The sequence below is a fragment of the Telmatherina bonti genome, assembly GCF_933228915.1.
Source record: "Telmatherina bonti genome assembly, chromosome: 10".
Classification (NCBI taxonomy): domain Eukaryota; kingdom Metazoa; phylum Chordata; class Actinopteri; order Atheriniformes; family Telmatherinidae; genus Telmatherina; species Telmatherina bonti.
Window position 1 is genome coordinate 39,403,330 of NC_136628.1, and position 13,500 is coordinate 39,416,829.

Below are 13,500 nucleotides of genomic sequence, written 5' to 3' on the forward strand. Positions count from 1 at the left end.
TCACAAAACATATCACAGGACACGTCACGGGACACGTCACAGAACACGTCTTGGGACACGTCACGGGACACGTCACAGAATACGTCTCGGGACACGTCACAGAACACATCACAGAACACGTCACAGAACACGTCACGTGACATGTCACAGAACACGTCATGGGACACTTCACAGAACACGTCACAGGACATGTCACAGAACACATCACAGAACACGTCACGTGACACGTCACAGAACACGTCACGGGACACGTCACAGAACACATCATGGGACACTTCACAGAACACGTCACAGGACATGTCACAGAACACATCACAGAACACGTCACGTGACACATCACAGAACACGTCACGGGACACGTCACAGAACACGTCACAGGACACGTCACGGGACACGTCACAGAACACGTCTCGGGACACGTCACAGAACACGTCACGGGACACGTGACAAAACACATCACAGAACACGTCACAGAACACGTCATAGGACACGTCATAGGACACATCACGGACATGTTACAGGAGCGTCATGCTGACGTCATACAGCAGCATTTATGCCATAAACATGATGAAAGTCATATTTTTGTTACATGTGACAAATAAAAAGACGTGAGATGTAAACATGTTTGTTTTTATTTCCCTGATGTTTACAGCCATGTTCATTTGCTGAGGCTGTCAGCTGACCCTGAAGGTCCAATCAGACAGGAGGTGGTCTGTAACAGGAAGTCAGGTAACTGCACATGGTGCTGTCGCTTCTCAGGTAGAGGCGGAAGAGCAGAAACATTGACGACAACATTCTGATCAATCATAGCCAATCAATAATCAATCACAATTCATTGCGTTGAACAAAAACAATCACAACTGCTTGGTCTCCATGATGATGTCACACCCTGGTGCTGGGCAGGTGCAGGTCCGCCTCTTCCTCCTGCCGGTCTCCTCCCTCCTCCGGCTCCGGAGGCGGAGCTTCGCCTGCGGTCCTGAAACCGGTGAAGGAGGGGCTGATGGGAATCCAGCTGAGCCAGCGAGTTCGCCGGACCACGCCCATCCCCACAGGAAAGTCATACGTGGAAGAGGAAGAGGAAGAGGAGCAACTCCAGCCAACAAGCCCTCGCTCCTTCTGGGTACCTGGCGAAGAAGAAGTCGTGTTCACAGTCTGCCCAGCCGGATGTAGAAGTCCGCCTCGGCTGCATGTGGCATGTTACCTGGTATCGTGTTGTCCAGACAGAAAGCCAGAAAACCTCCAACGAACATCTCGGTTGACAGAAGGACTGTCAAGATTTGATCCAGTTCTGTGAGACCTGAGAACAGAGCTGATCTATATGATCTGCATCTGACGGATCTACAGACCTCCTCGTCTTTATCGTCAGACTCCTGATCTGGTTCTGATCTCTGGTTTCCAAAGTGAAGAACTAACAGTTTTTCCATCTCTACATAACTTTTAGGTGAGCTTACCACATGACCGGCTGGAAAATTTCCTTCTACGTTTGTCACATAGAAGTGTTAGCAAATACTATACAATACTCAGATTTACATCATGGATTTGATCAGCTGGTCTCTCAATGCAATTGATCAAATTTTCTCAACCCGAAGATCAGGCAGAGGGGAGCCCGCATGTCCTGAGGGGATGCTTCCGCTGGATACGTTCAGGACTCATGGGCCAGGTGGAGACCGATGTATCTGGCGGTTCTGTCCTCTGAGGACATGGAGGATGTTTACATCTTTGGATTATTGGTGATCGGGATTCTGCTGATTGGCGCTGGTGGAATCCTGATCTACCTGAAGACTTGTGAGATTCTGGCAACGACTGGCAGGCTGTCAGAATTCTGCAACGGTATGTGCCGGGCTAGCAGTGCACAGACTCTTGTGTTGACCAGACTCGACCATAAGCAGGATGCCAGTTGGTCCATACTGGACATCTGGCTGTGGTCCCAGAGCTGGTCTGCAGAATCGACAACAACATGGAGAAGATGTCTGCTAGAACTGGTGGAAATTGACCCCCCCATTCGGCTGTTTGGAGCTGCCGCCTGAGACCTGCTATGGACTCAAGGCCGAGGGCAAATTGTTTTCCTCGCCTGGAACCCAAACAATCATATCTGGATTCGGCTTCCCATCCAGCACAACTCCCCCTGAGAACGGAAGACATGTTCATAGACGCTCTGTCCCCCTCCTCATCTGGCCCCAGTCCCCTCCCACATGACTCACCGCCTTTCTGGACTTTGTGTCCTATGATCCTATTGTATCTCTTTTCTTATCTATTGTATGGCAGCACTGGTATAATGGCTGCATGGCCTGAGCTTAGCTCGGTCCTGTTTTACTCTTTTGTCATGAATGTTATGTCTGTATTTCTGACCTTGGACGAGCTGGCTTGAACTCTGAATTTCCCTTTGGGGACGAATAAAGTATCTTTGATTTGATTGATCTGATTGACACGTTACCATACTGTACTATACTGTACAATACTATACAATACTTTACCATACTATATGATATACGATGATATGAAACGATACCCTACGATAGTATCCAATACTATCCAATACCATACTATACTGTACTGTACTATACTATACTATACTATACTATACTATACTATACTATACTATACGGGCGGCTGTAGTTCAGGAGGAAGAGCAGTTGTCCTTCAACTGGAAAGTTGGGAGGTCAATTCCAGGCTTCCCCTGACTAAAATGCCGAAGTGTCCAAGGGCAAGACGCTGAACCCCAAGCTGCCCCCCCGATGTGCCTATCGGGGTATGAGTGTGTTGTATGAGTGTGTGTGTGAATGGGTGAATGTGACAAGTAGTGTAAAGCGCTTTGAGTGGTCTGCATGACTAGAAAAGCGCTATAGAAATACAAGTCCATTTACCATTTACTGTACAATACTATATGATATACTATACAATATGATACCATACCATATGATAGTATCTGATACTGTATACTGTACAATACCGTACAATACTATACAATAGTATTCAATACTATTCAATACCATACCATACTGTACAATACTATATAATATACATGACAATATGATAGTTTCTGATACTGTACAATACTGTTTGACACCATATGTTACGGATGTCTGTCACCACCTGAGGATTGGCTCTGCTCGCCACACCCTTGTTTCCAGCCTGCTGATTGGATGATTGCCGGACCTATGGACAGCGTTGCAGAGATTTAAACTGGCTGCAGCTGTGGACCCACCGGCAGCTGTTTAGCACCGTCTGACGATCTCAGCTTGCAATCTGTGGAGTTTGATCATGTGCTTTTGTGGTGATAATTCGTGTAGACTTTGTTTAGTTCGTAGAATTTTGCTTCCGGCAGTGTTAAAACTGTTTGGTTTTGTATTCCTTGTCTATTTCTTTCGGTAAATAGAGTTTTGTTGTTTTCGTAGTAAAAGAATAGCCCTTTGGTCTCTCTGTTATATTTGTAAATAGTCTTTTAAAACCCTTTTAGCTCCCCTTTTTGTTGCATTTATAGACATTATTTTTTATTAAAGTTTGAATATGTTGGGCTAGTTAAGGATTTCTGTTGTATTAGTAGATAGTACTTTGTAAGCACTGCTATTAGAGCTGCTTCACTTTGTGTTTTAGCTTGGCAGGCTAGTTTTTGTTTTGCACTTTTCGGGCCTCGTTTTCCTTGTTTTGTACTGGCTGGTTTTTAAGTTGTGTGTGTACATGTTTTGTTGCTGTATTTTCTTTAGCAGCTTCTCTAAACCCACCACTTGTAATATTACCACCATTTATTTGTTCCCCATCTAAACTTGTCACAATAAATTCTCAGCAGTTCCACATTTAACACCTGTCTGCAGGTCTCATTTGTTACACCTCACATCCCTTTGCAGAGTTGGGACGTAACACCATACGATACTATCCAATACAATATGATATTATACAATACTATACAGTATTATACAGTACTATGTAACTTTTAACTAACTAACCAACTAACACATTAATCTTCCTTTAAACCTGGATAACAGTCACATCTAATGGGTTGTTGTTTCACCAGAACCCGAGCCACATCGAGGGTTTTAGGGTCCAGTTTTCCCTGATAAACAATCATCGACACTGAAACATGTTTGCCTTAATATGCAGGTAAACTCACCTGTGCTGATGGAGTTGGGATGCGTGTCCAGATATGTTGGTAGAGTCAGACCAAAGAACATGGAAAATCCCAGAACGAAAAGATTTCTGGAGGAGTTCAAATCCACCAGCTGCAGGTTCGACAGACCAACTGCTGTGATCATACCTGAAAGACACACCTGGATTAATATCACATGACTTTGCGACCTGTGTTAGCGGCCTTTCACTGCAGCTCACCAAACAGAGTGCAGAACATTCCTCCAAGGATCGGGTCTGGCAACGAGGCAAAGAGAGCCGTGAACTTCCCGACCGATCCCAGCAGGAACATGATTCCCGCTCCGTACTGCACCACCCGTCTGCTGCCCACCTGCAAGCAGGGTCAATGAATCAAGCAAACCCCAGTACAGTTCTGGTCCCAGTGTGGGGAGACAAGACTGGAGTGTCCTCTCTGTGCTTGGTTACCTTGGTGATACCTAGGACGCCGATATTTGGACTGGAGGAGGTGGAGCCGTTTCCTGTCCCCAACAGACCAGCAATGACGCAGCAGATGCCCTCTGTGAAGATGCCCCTGCAACAAACAGATAAACAGTCCCAGACATGCATTCACCTGGTGACATCACTTCCTGTCCTACCTGTTGATAGCATGGATCGGAGGGGGCGGGGCTCCAGAGAGACGGGCACAGGCGTAATAATCTCCAATCGACTCCACGATTCCAGCCATGGTGGCGCTAAACATCCCCAGCACCCCGGCAACAGTTACCACGGGCAACCCCCACTGACCTTTGAGAGAAGAACTCCATTATCATCATCATCAATGTTCACCTTTATCTTCATCACAATCCCTTCACTTCTTCATCATCATCTTCATCGTCATCTTCATCACTATTCATCACCGACATCATCGTCTTCATCTTCACCATCTCAATCTTCATCTTCATCATAACCACACCACCATCATCATCTTCATCATAACCACACCACCATCATTGTCTTCATCATAACCACACCACCATCATCATCTTCATCATAACGAAACCACCAACATCATCTTCATCATAACCACACCACCATCATCATCTTCATCATAACCACACCACCATCATTGTCTTCATCATAACCACACCACCATCATCATCTTCATCATAACGAAACCACCAACATCATCTTCATCATAACCACACCACCATCATCATCTTCATCATAACCACACCACCATCATCATCTTCATCATAACGAAACCACCAACATCATCTTCATCATAACCACACCACCATCATCATCTTCATCATAACCACACCACCATCATTGTCTTCATCATAACCACACCACCATCATCATCTTCATCATAACCACACCACCATCATTGTCTTCATCATAACCACACCACCATCATTGTCTTCATCATAACGAAACCACCAACATCATCTTCATCATAACCACACCACCATCATCATCTTCATCATAACCACACCACCATCATCATCTTCATCATAACCACACCACCATCATTGTCTTCATCATAACCACACCACCAACATCATCTTCATCATAACGAAACCACCAACATCATCTTCATCATAACCACACCACCATCATCATCTTCATCATAACCACACCACCATCATCATCTTCATCATAACCACACCACCATCATTGTCTTCATCATAACCACACCACCAACATCATCTTCATCATAACGAAACCACCAACATCATCTTCATCATAACCACACCACCATCATCATCTTCATCATAACCACACCACCATCATCATCTTCATCATAACCACACCACCATCATCGTCTTCATCATAACCACACCACCAACATCATCTTCATCATAACGAAACCACCAACATCATCTTCATCATAACCACACCACCATCATCATCTTCATCATAACCACACCACCATCATCATCTTCATCATAACCACACCACCAACATTGTCTTCATCATAACCACACCACCATCATCATCTTCATCATAACGAAACCACCATCATTGTCTTCATCATAACCACACCACCATCATCATCTTCATCATAACGAAACCACCATCATTGTCTTCATCATAACCACACCACCATCATCATCTTCATCATAACGAAACCACCATCATTGTCTTCATCATAACCACACCACCATCATCATCTTCATCATAACCACACCACCATCATCATCTTCATCATAACCACACCACCATCATCATCTTCATCTTCATCATAACCACACCACCATCATCATCTTCATCATAACCACACCACCATCATCATCTTCATCATAACCACACCACCATCATCATCTTCATCATAACCACACCACCATCATCATCTTCATCATAACCACACCACCATCATCATCTTCATCATAACCACACCACCATCATCATCTTTATCATAACCACACCACCATCATCATCTTCATCATAACGAAACCACCATCATCATCATCTTCATCTTCATCATAACCACACCACCAACATCATCTTCATCATAACCACACCACCATCATCATCATAACCACACCACCATCATCATCTTCATCATAACCACACCACCATCATTGTCTTCATCATAACCACACCACCATCATCATCTTCATCATAACCACACCACCATCATCATCTTCATCATAACCACACCACCATCATCATCTTCATCATAACCACACCACCATCATCATCTTCATCATAACCACACCACCATCATCATCTTCATCATAACCACACCACCAACATCATCTTCATCATAACCACACCACCATCATCATCTTCATCATAACCACACCACCATCATCATCTTCATCATAACCACACCACCATCATCATCTTCATCATAACCACACCACCATCATCATCTTCATCATAACCACACCACCAACATCATCTTCATCATAACCACACCACCATCATCATCTTCATCATAACCACACCACCATCATCATCTTCATCATAACCACACCACCATCATTGTCTTCATCATAACCACACCACCATCATCATCTTCATCATAACCACACCACCATCATCATCTTCATCATAACCACACCACCATCATCATCTTCATCTTCATCATAACCACACCACCATCATCATCTTCATCATAACCACACCACCATCATCATCTTCATCATAACCACACCACCAACATCATCTTCATCATAACCACACCACCATCATCATCTTCATCATAACCACACCACCATCATCATCTTCATCATAACCACACCACCATCATCATCTTCATCATAACCACACCACCATCATCATCTTCATCATAACCACACCACCATCATCATCTTCATCTTCATCATAACCACACCACCATCTTCATCATCTTCATCATAACCACACCACCATCATCATCTTCATCATAACCACACCACCAACATCATCTTCATCATAACCACACCACCATCATCATCTCATCATAACCACACCACCATCATCATCTTCATCATAACCACACCACCATCATCATCTTCATCATAACCACACCACCATCATCATCTTCATCATAACCACACCACCATCATCATCTTCATCATAACCACACCACCATCATCATCTTCATCATAACCACACCACCATCATCATCTTCATCATAACCACACCACCATCATCATGTCTTCATCATAACGAAACCACCATCATCATCTTCATCTTCATCATAACCACACCACCATCATTGTCTTCATCATAACCACACCACCATCATCATCTTCATCATAACCACACCACCATCATCATCTTCATCATAACCACACCACCATCATCATCTTCATCATAACCACACCACCATCATCATCTCATCATAACCACACCACCATCATCATCTTCATCATAACCACACCACCATCATCATCTCATCTTCATCATAACCACACCACCATCATCATCTTCATCATAACCACACCACCATCATCATCTTCATCATAACCACACCACCATCATCTTCATCATAACCACACCACCATCATCATCTTCATCATAACCACACCACCATCATCATCTTCATCATAACCACACCACCATCATCATCTTCATCATAACCACACCACCATCATCATCTTCATCATAACCACACCACCATCATCATCTTCATCATAACCACACCACCATCAATCATCTTCATCATAACCACACCACCAACATCATCTTCATCATAACCAGACCACCATCATCATCTTCATCATAACCACACCACCATCATCATCTTCATCATAACCACACCACCATCATCATCTTCATCATAACCACACCACCATCATCATCTTCATCATAACCACACCACCATCATCATCTTCATCATAACCACACCACCATCATCATCTTCATCATAACCACACCACCATCATTGTCTTCATCATAACGAAACCACCATCATCATCATCTTCATCTTCATCATAACCACACCACCATCATTGTCTTCATCATAACCACACCACCATCATCATCTTCATCATAACCACACCACCATCATCATCTTCATGCATAACCACACCACCATCATCATCTTCATCATAACCACACCACCATCATCATCTTCATCATAACCACACCACCATCATCATCTTCATCATAACCACACCACCATCATCATCTTCATCTTCATCATAACCACACCACCATCATCATCTTCATCATAACCACACCACCATCATCATCTTCATCATAACCACACCACCAACATCATCTTCATCATAACCACACCACCATCATCATCTTCATCATAACCACACCACCATCATCATCTTCATCATAACCACACCACCATCATCATCTTCATCATAACCACACCACCATCATCATCTTCATCATAACCACACCACCATCATCATCTTCATCATAACCACACCACCATCATCATCTTCATCATAACCACACCACCAACAATCATCTTCATCATAACCACACCACCATCATCATCTTCATCATAACCACACCACCATCATCATCTTCATCATAACCACACCACCATCATCATCTTCATCATAACCACACCACCATCATCATCTTCATCATAACCACACCACCAACATCATCTTCATCATAACCACACCACCATCATTGTCTTCATCATAACCACACCACCATCATCATCTTCATCATAACCACACCACCATCATCATCTTCATCATAACCACACCCACCATCATCATCTTCATCATAACCACACCACCATCATCATCTTCATCATAACCACACCACCATCATCATCTTCATCATAACCACACCACCATCATCATCTTCATCATAACCACACCACCATCATCATCTTCATCATAACCACACCACCATCATCATCTTCATCATAACCACACCACCATCATCATCTTCATCATAACCACACCACCATCATCATCTTCATCATAACCACACCACCATCATCATCTCATCATAACCACACCACCATCATCATCTTCATCATAACCACACCACCATCATCATCTCATCATAACCACACCACCATCATCTTCTTCATCATAACCACACCACCATCATCGTCTTCATCATAACCACACCACCATCATCATCTTCATCATAACCACACCACCATCATCATCTTCATCATAACCACACCACCATCATCATCTTCATCATAACCACACCACCATCATCATCTTCATCATAACCACACCACCATCATCATCTTCATCATAACCACACCACCATCATCATCTTCATCATAACCACACCACCATCATCATCTTCATCATAACCACAGCACCATCATCATCTTCATCATAACCACACCACCATCATCATCTTCATCATAACCACACCACCAACATCATCTTCATCATAACCACACCACCATCATCATCTTCATCATAACCACACCACCATCATCATCTTCCATCATAACCACACCACCATCATCATCTTCATCATAACCACACCACCAACATCATCTTCATCATAACCACACCACCATCATCATCTTCATCATAACCACACCACCATCATCTTCATCATAACCACACCACCATCATCATCATCATCATAACCACACCACCATCATCATCTTCATCATAACCACACCACCATCTTCATCTTCATCATAACCACCACCACCAACATCACTTCATCATAACCACACCACCATCATCATCTTCATCATAACCACACCACCATCATCATCTTCATCATAACCACACCACCATCATCATCTTCATCATAACCACACCACCATCATCTGTCTTCATCATAACCACACCACCATCATCATCTTCATCATAACCACACCACCATCATTGTCTTCATCATAACCACACCACCATCATCATCTTCATCATAACCACACCACCATCATCATCTTCATCATAACCACACCACCATCATCATCTTCATCATAACCACACCACCATCATCATCTTCATCATAACCACACCACCATCATCATCTTCATCAAACCACACCACCATCATCATCTTCATCATAACCACACCACCATCATCATCTTCATCATAACCACACCACCATCATCATCTTCATCATAACCACACCACCATCATCATCTTCATCATAACGAAACCACCATCATCATCATCTTCATCTTCATCATAACCACACCACCATCATCATCTTCATCATAACCACACCACCATCATCATCTTCATCATAACCACACCACCATCATCATCTTCATCTTCACATAACCACACCACCATCATCATCTTCATCTTCATCATCACCACCACCATCATCATCTTCATCATAACGAAACCACCATCATCATCATCTTCATCTTCATCATAACCACTCCACCATCATCATCTTCATCTTCATCATCACCACACCACCATCATCATCTTCATCATAACGAAACCACCATCATCATCATCTTCATCTTCATCATAACCACACCACCATCATCATCTTCATCATAACCACACCACCAACATCATCTTCATCATAACCACACCACCATCAACATCTTCATCATAACCACACCACCATCATCATCTTCATCATAACCACACCACCATCATCGATCTTCATCATAACCGACACCACCATCATCATCTTCATCATAACGAAACCACCATCATCATCATCTTCATCTTCATCATAACCACACCACCATCATCATCTTCATCATAACCGACACCACCATCATCATCTTCATCATAACCACACCACCATCATCATCTTCATCTTCATCATAACCACACCACCATCATCATCTTCATCTTCATCATCACCACACCACCATCATCATCTTCATCATAACGAAACCACCATCATCATCATCTTCATCTTCATCATAACCACTCCACCATCATCATCTCATCATAACCACACCACCATCATCATCTTCATCATAACCACACCACCATCATCATCTTCATCATAACCACACCACCATCATCATCTTCATCATAACCACACCACCATCATCATCTTCATCATAACCACACCACCATCATCATCTTCATCATAACGAAACCACCATCATCATCATCTTCATCTTCATCATAACCACACCACCATCATCATCTTCATCATAACCACACCACCATCATCATCTTCATCATAACCACACCACCATCATCATCTTCATCTTCATCATAACCACACCACCATCATCATCTTCATCTTCATCATCACCACACCACCATCATCATCTTCATCATACGAAACCACCATCATCATCATCTTCATCTTCATCATAACCACACCACCATCATTGTCTTCATCATAACCACACCACCATCATCATCTTCATCATAACCACACCACCATCATCATCTTCATCATAACCACACCACCATCATCATCTTCATCATAACCACACCACCATCTTCATCTTCATCATAACCACACCACCAACATCATCTTCATCATAACCACACCACCATCATCATCTTCATCATAACCACACCACCATCATCATCTTCATCAAACCACACCACCATCATCATCTTCATCATAACCACACCACCATCATCATCTTCATCATAACCACACCACCATCATCATCTTCATCATAACCACACCACCATCATCATCTTCATCATAACCACACCACCATCATCATCTTCATCATACCACACCACCATCATCATCTTCATCATAACCACACCACCATCATCATCTTCATCATAACCACACCACCATCATCATCTTCATCATAACCACACCACCATCATTGTCTTCATCATAACCACACCACCATCATCATCTTCATCATAACCACACCACCATCATTGTCTTCATCATAACCACACCACCATCATCATCTTCATCATAACCACACCACCATCATCATCTTCATCATAACCACACCACCATCTTCATCTTCATCATAACCACACCACCATCTTCATCTTCATCATAACCACACCACCATCTTCATCTCATCATAACCACACCACCAACATCATCTTCATCATAACCACACCACCATCATCATCTTCATCATAACCACACCACCATCATCATCTTCATCATAACCACACCACCATCATTGTCTTCATCATAACCACACCACCATCATCATCTTCATCATAACCACACCACCATCATCGTCTTCATCATAACCACACCACCATCATCATCTTCATCATAACCACACCACCATCATCATCTTCATCATAACCACACCACCATCTTCATCTTCATCATAACCACACCACCAACATCATCTTCATCATAACCACACCACCATCATCATCTTCATCATAACCACACCACCATCATCATCTTCATCATAACCACACCACCATCATTGTCTTCATCATAACCACACCACCATCATCATCTTCATCATAACCACACCACCATCATTGTCTTCATCATAACCACACCACCATCATCATCTTCATCATAACCACACCACCATCATCATCTTCATCATAACCACACCACCATCATCATCTTCATCATAACCACACCACCATCATTGTCTTCATCATAACCACACCACCATCATCATCTTCATCATAACCACACCACCATCATTGTCTTCATCATAACCACACCACCATCATCATCTTCATCATAACCACACCACCATCATCGTCTTCATCATAACCACACCACCATCATCATCTTCATCATAACCACACCACCATCATCATCTTCATCATAACCACACCACCATCATCTTCATCTTCATCATAACCACACCACCATCATCATCTTCATCATAACCACACCACCATCATCATCTTCATCTTCATCATAACCACACCACCATCATCATCTTCATCATAACCACACCACCATCATTGGTCTTCATCATAACCACACCACCATCATCATCTTCATCATAACCACACCACCATCATCATCTTCATCATAACCACACCACCATCATCATCTTCATCATAACCACACCACCATCATCATCTTCATCATAACCACACCACCATCATCATCTTCATCATAACCACACCACCATCATCATCT

General features: G+C 43.0%; 1 protein-coding gene across 1 annotated transcript in view; it reads right to left on the bottom strand.

Moving 5' to 3' along the window:
* Positions 1-882: 882 nt before the first annotated feature.
* The window catches only part of slc23a1 (solute carrier family 23 member 1), a gene marked incomplete at its 3' end in the record, with an annotated part of 45,341 nt that continues 32,723 nt past the window's right edge, over positions 883-13,500 (bottom strand). The window contains exons 8-13 of the mRNA XM_079247503.1: positions 4,719-4,866; positions 4,549-4,654; positions 4,324-4,453; positions 4,109-4,252; positions 1,202-1,297; positions 883-1,124 (exon numbers count right to left, since the gene is read on the bottom strand). Of these exons, the coding sequence (XP_079103629.1) occupies positions 883-1,124; positions 1,202-1,297; positions 4,109-4,252; positions 4,324-4,453; positions 4,549-4,654; positions 4,719-4,866 (866 nt within the window). The remainder of the gene's footprint in view (positions 1,125-1,201; positions 1,298-4,108; positions 4,253-4,323; positions 4,454-4,548; positions 4,655-4,718; positions 4,867-13,500) is intronic.